This window comes from Thalia democratica, chromosome 9 (assembly GCF_965202585.1).
Source record: "Thalia democratica chromosome 9, ktThaDemo2.hap1.1, whole genome shotgun sequence".
Classification (NCBI taxonomy): domain Eukaryota; kingdom Metazoa; phylum Chordata; class Thaliacea; order Salpida; family Salpidae; genus Thalia; species Thalia democratica.
The window spans coordinates 32,522,011-32,528,228 of NC_139173.1; the positions used below are offsets into that span (position 1 = coordinate 32,522,011).

At 24.3% G+C, this 6,218-nt stretch overlaps 1 protein-coding gene across 1 annotated transcript; it reads left to right on the top strand.

The window, feature by feature from the left end:
• Positions 1-5,208: 5,208 nt before the first annotated feature.
• On the top strand, positions 5,209-6,012 carry LOC145845212 (uncharacterized). Its single transcript, XM_082952636.1, has one exon. The coding sequence runs from the start codon at positions 5,209-5,211 to the stop codon at positions 6,010-6,012; it is 804 nt and encodes a 267-aa protein (XP_082808762.1).
• The last annotated feature ends 206 nt before the right edge of the window (positions 6,013-6,218 follow it).

Here is a 6,218-nt window from a genome sequence, read left to right on the forward strand (position 1 = left end):
GAAAAAGTTAAAATTTCTTTAAAAGCCAATGTAAAAGACAACTGTAAAAGAATAATTGACTAAAAAAATATGTAAACTTAAAGTAGACCTATTATAGTGCTTTTGTTAAAGAAAAATACTTTATAGAAATATTTTAATATGTACAGTGCATTCTTATTTAGAATTTCTACAAACTATTTATAGAAGTGTGATTCAACTCTTTCAATAGGTTAAACATTGCAATTAAAAAACACTCAACAGCTACAACTTGTCAAATTGATTGTAAATTGACCATGACTAAATTTTTCCAATTTGTGAAAAGGTAATTTTATTCAATTAACAAACAGAATTTGAGGCACAACTCTAATTGATAACTTTGAGGAACTGTGTAAATTGTTTAATACAGAGAATCGTTCATCAGTTGAAAAAAGAAAGTACTGGGAAAATTTATGTTATTATTATTTAACTATTTATTATTATTTAATTAGACAAATTAAAACTATTTGAAGTTGTATTTCTAAAAATTAAAAACTATAATTCTATATTGTACTGCTTATAGGATGTTTAACTTCTAAAGTTATATAAAAGTCAATAAGTGCTAGCTACAAAAATAAGTAATTTAATTTAAAACATTTTCACTTATTTTTTCTTTAATTTACAAACTCAAAAATTATTAGACTTATTTGAAATTGATTCTTTCTAGGTTTTTGAGTTTTTGAATTAGCCTAATTTAGATTGAGGGATCTAAAGGAGTATTAACCCTGCACCATAATATAAATATTTATAAGTTGATTATAAAATGAGTTACAAAATCCCTTAAAACGGTTCTAAACCTTTATAGTAAAAGTTTTATACATTAAGTAAAAAAATTAAAAAGTGAACAAGCCATCCATTCTATTTTAAAAAGGGTTAAAACCGTTTTTTCAAATTTTCAGGATACTAAGATTTATAAAAAACTGTTTGAGAGCTTTTTATTAACTTCATTATACAGCATACAACTCAAAATTATCACTTAAGTTTGTAGGTGGAGGCATATATAAGTGAAGTTTCCCAAAAAAATAATTTGCTGTTTTGACTGATTTTATAAAGTTATGTAGCAAATTCTATTGTAGTCTTGAACTACAGGGTGTCCAGTCCACTGTTTTTTTTAAATTATTTTAAAATTTTCTGGCTTCCTTCTAGGTTTTTTAAAAAACAAGTTTTATATTCAGTATTAGAAGAAAATCAAATTTACTATATAAGTGTTTTAAATAGTTTATAATATAAAAAAATACTGTAATACCAGTTTTTATAGTAAATAAAACTCTGACTTTTTTGTATATAATAATAGTTATATGCTATGTGTAATCAAAATTTCATTATTTTAAGTAACAAAACTGTTCATGTCCTAGGTTTCTCAAAGACTTTAGATGATTTTGTTTAAAATTTTAGGAATTTTTTCCTTAAATTTTCAAATTTTGGATTTTTTCAAGTAGAATGGTCACCCTGGACTGTATATATTGCCTTTACAAGCCGTAATTAAATACAAATAAACTAACTTATTTATATGAATTTATTTTTCAGGTATTGTACTGAATTTTGAATTTTTAGAAGTATTTGTACTTAGATCATAAGCAGGTCAAGTTATTCTTACAAAAAATCAAGATTGGTGTTTTTTAAAGCTTGAAGTCGGAACTTTAATTTATTTTATACTTTATAAACTTGCTTAACTTTAGAGATGTATTTTATTTCTTAAACACAATTTAAAACAAAACAAAATTTTAATTATCTAAAACCAAAGATTTTCTAGAAACTTCATCCAGGTTTTCTGAAATTCTTCCTGATTTTTAAAGCACAATATTTTGATGACTATTTTGAGTGTAAGTTAAGTTTAAGGTAAAAACTGTCTTAATTAGCACAACAACATTAAATAAATATTGTAGAGCTACTTTAAATGTAATAAAAAAAGCCATTTAATAATAGCATAAAACTTTATCTTTCTTATGACTGATTTTTGTGTCAAATCAAAATTTCATTATTTTGCATGTAAAAATTGTTAAAACCTGTTTTTTTATTCAAAATTTCTAAAATTGCAGGTTTATTTAGGCTGAACTGTTAAATTCCAGGCTTTTCCAAGATTCTATGTTTTATAGCAACCCTGTATTTAGCTACTTTAAATGTGTTTTTAATAAAAAATTTAATGATACAAATATTTTTTCACCTCTATGATACATATTTTGTATTTTGTAAAGATTTGTTCCTTTACACGTAAAAATATATAAAATTTCAAAACTTTTCAGGTTTTATTTGTCAAAATTGTTAATTTCCAGGTTTTTCCAGGATTTTAACTTTTTTGGCAACCCTGACATTTTACAATATATGTATCTTCAATTAAAATCAAAACTAAAAGTTTGTGATAAATGCTCTAAAAATATTCACATTATGTGAAAAAAAATCTTACTATAAATAAAAAAGTTTCCGTTAATTTTAAACAAACTGTTAATTTTTTAAGCACATTTGGTTAAAAATGTAGCAGATAGATTTGATTTTCAAGTCTTTTTTTTACACTTTACATTCTTTTGAGTGCAAACACTTAAAAGAAACAGCTAAACTCATTAATTCTAAAATGCATCATGTCTCAAAAACTAAAATAACAAATTTTAAGGTTTTCTGTCAGTTTACCTGGCAGCTGAGATAAAAAAACTAAATTGCTTCAAACAAAACAGAAAATGCCCTTTATATGATAAATACTATTATTAATATCTATTAAATTTCTAATGTGCCTGAAATATACACTTTCATTGGAAATGAATCACATGATATAAAAACAAATTTTCAGCACAAATTTAAATAACTGAAGTTTTTTAAGATGATAATAAAATTTTAAGCAAAATAATAACTTTTATTTATGTATAACACTGATTATTTAAGTCAAGCAGTTAATTTAAGATTTATATAAAATTATGTTGGTAGCTGCACTAATAACAGTTTATTGTTTAAAAATACTTAAAAAACAAAAATAAAATAAAAAATATAAATACAGGTTTTTGAGAAATTTCTTTATTAAGAAGAAGTTATCAGTGTATATATAGGTATACGTATACGTATTACATAATTTTTTTAAGCAATTTTTATGCAAACGTTTAAGTACTTTATATTTATTTCTAAGATCTAAAAATTTACTCATGGGTTCTTCAGAGTCCAAAATTGTACTAAAAAGGTTTTGTAACAATTCAATGATTTTTAATAAGAAAAAAATACTTAAAAAAAACAACACAAACAACTGATTAGAGTAGGCTTATCAAATGAATTTTTGTTTTTGCAATTTTCATACAAACGTTTAATAACTTTATATTTATTTCTAAGATCTAAAAATTTACTCATGGGTCTTTCAGAGTCCAAAGTTGTAACTAAAAAGGTTTTGTAACGATTCAATGATTTTTGTTATTAAAAAAATACTTGAAAAAAAAACAACTAAAACAACTGATTTGCGTCAGCTTATCAAATGATTTTTTGTTTTTGCAATTTTCATACAAAAGTTTAAGTACTTTATATTTATTTCTAAGATCTAAAAATTTACTTATGGGTTCTTCAGAGTCCAAAGTTGTAACTAAAAAGGTTTTGTAACGATTCAATGATTTTTAATATTAAAGAAATACTTAAAAAAAAAACAACTAAAACAACTGATTTGCGTAGGCTAATCAATTGAATTTTTATTTCAGTGAATTCAAATTTAAATGAACGCTTATAGAGAGTTAATCACTTGAGAAAACATATTTAAGTTTGCTTTTAGTTGGAATTGATATAATTTTGTAAGAAGCATAAATACTTTAACTAATGTTAAATTAAAGATTAACTTGTTGAAGTTTTAAAAAAAGAATGAAACAAAACAGCTTAGACATAAAGTTTAAAAGAAAAATCAAACTTTGTGTACAGAAAACAGAAATATCAAAATAAAAGAGAAAATTAAATTAAAATACAGGACATAATAATTACTTTTAAACTTAAGTAATTTTTTGTAATGTATTAAGTTCATTATTATTTTTTTATTTATTGATTTTGTTTTTAGTTTCACATGAATTAGATATTAACTAAGTTAATAAAGAGAAATAATATCTAATAATATTTAGACTTTATCATGAACCTGTTCACATTTTAAAAAATAAATATTAAAAAAAGTGAATTATTTAGAACCTAGCTTAAAATAAAAGAACACAAAATACAAACAGAAAAATAAATGCAGTGGCTACATAATTTCCTCATCTGAATTATCAACATATCCCAAGTAAGAACATGATGCGTAATTCCAACTCACATTTTCTATATCTTGGCAAATTGTCAGTACAGCAACTATGATACCACTTTTGGCAATTATCGCATTGTACCTAAGATAGGATATGTTAAACAATTTGGTTTATTAAAAATCATTGAATTGTTACAAAACCTTTTTAGTTACAACTTTGGACTCTGAAGAACCCATAAGTAAATTTTAAGATCTTAGAAATAAATATAAAGTACTAAAACTTTTGTATGAAAATAGCAAAAACAAAAATTCATTTGATTAGCCCACACAAATCAGTTGTTTTAGTTGTTTTTTTTTCAAGTATTTCTTTAATATTAAAAATCATTGAATCGTTACAAAACCTTTTTAGTTACAACTTTGGACTCTGATAAACCCATAAGTAAACTTTTAGATCTTAAAAATAAATATAAAATACTTAAACGGTTGCATAATAATTGCTTAAAAAAATTATGTTTAACGTATACATATACCTATATATACACTTCTTGTTAATAATTTCTTCCAGGTTTTTGAAAGTACAAATTTTTAGGTCTATTTTTAGTTAAGTTTAAGGTTAAAAACTGTATTAAATAGTATAACAACATTAAATATACTATAAAGCTACTTAAAATGCGTTTTTTTCATTCAAAAAACTTTTGATGAAGACATAACTTTTATCTATATGATAGATTTGTTACTTGAAATCAAAATTTTACCATTAAACATGTAAAAATTGTTTAAAATTCCAGGTTTCTACAAAATTCAAGGTTTTGTGGCCACCCTAAATAATAAAATGTATAATGCATAATGATAAAGAAAGAATTAAACAGATTCAAAAAAATTATTCACTTGAAATATATTGGAGAATCTCTTGAAAAATTTGAAATGAAAGTACTTTCATAAAGCCTAGATATATAATTCTATTTGAATAAGGTTTTATATAAGTAAAATAGAATTATTAAATGAATATGGGTGAGAGAGTTACTAGTGTTATGTTGAAAAGATTGATTGAGAATTTGACTTTAGTGCATAAAGAGTCAACTGATAAGCTTAGTACTCAAATGAAGGAAGTTACTGATAAGTTAGCTGATCAAAAAAAAGTGATTGACTCTTTGCAGCATTCACTTGATTTTTTGTATTCAAAGTTTGATGATATGAGGACAGAGAATAAAAAAATCAAGGAGGATGTAAAAACTGTGAAATTGGAAAATGAGAAGTTGACTAAAAAAATGTTTGATATGGAAGAAAATGGCAAGCAAGCAAACATTAAGCTGAATCAGATTGAAAACTGGATGAAAGGCAACAATGTTGAAATACAGGGTGTACCAACTTGTGAAAATGAAAATGTTGAGATTGTTGCAATGAAGGTTTTAAAGAAAGTAGATCCAAGAATAGAGAGACATCAGGTTGGAAAAATTAGGCGCTTGAGGACCATAGATGCTGGAACCAACCAAGAGAAGAAGGAAGGAAAGAAGATGTTTAATCCTATATTAGTTACATTTAAATCTCGAGATCAAAAAATTAAAGTTATGAAAGAAAAAAAGAAGTTAATTAATGCTGATTTGACTGACATAAAGGCTGAAAGGGTTTATCTCAATGAAAACTTGTCAAAAAATAGTAGGAACCTTCTTTATCTTGCTAGGAGGTTTCAAAAAGAAAAAGGTTGGAAATATGCATGGTCCTCAAGTGGTACAATTTTGTTGAGAAAGGATGAGAAGTCGAAAGTGAATGTTATCAACTCAGTTGAAGATATTGAAAAACTGCAGAACTAAGAATAATTTATTTGTTTCAAGTTATAAATATACTGTTATTATTTTTTTTTAATTTGTTTAAATGAGTTCTTTAAAACTGAAGTTAGATAGATTAGTTGATGTAGAATCTGTTTGTAGTGTATGTCAAAAAGATTTTGAATATCCAAAAACTAATTCTATTTGTTGTGATAGTTGTGAAAAATGGTTCCATTTAAGTTGTTGTGGAA

Excerpts from the sequence above, each read along its gene's own strand:
- LOC145845212 (XM_082952636.1), top strand. The coding sequence starts at position 5,209 with ATGGGTGAGAGAGTTACTAGTGTTATGTTGAAAAGATTGATTGAGAAT.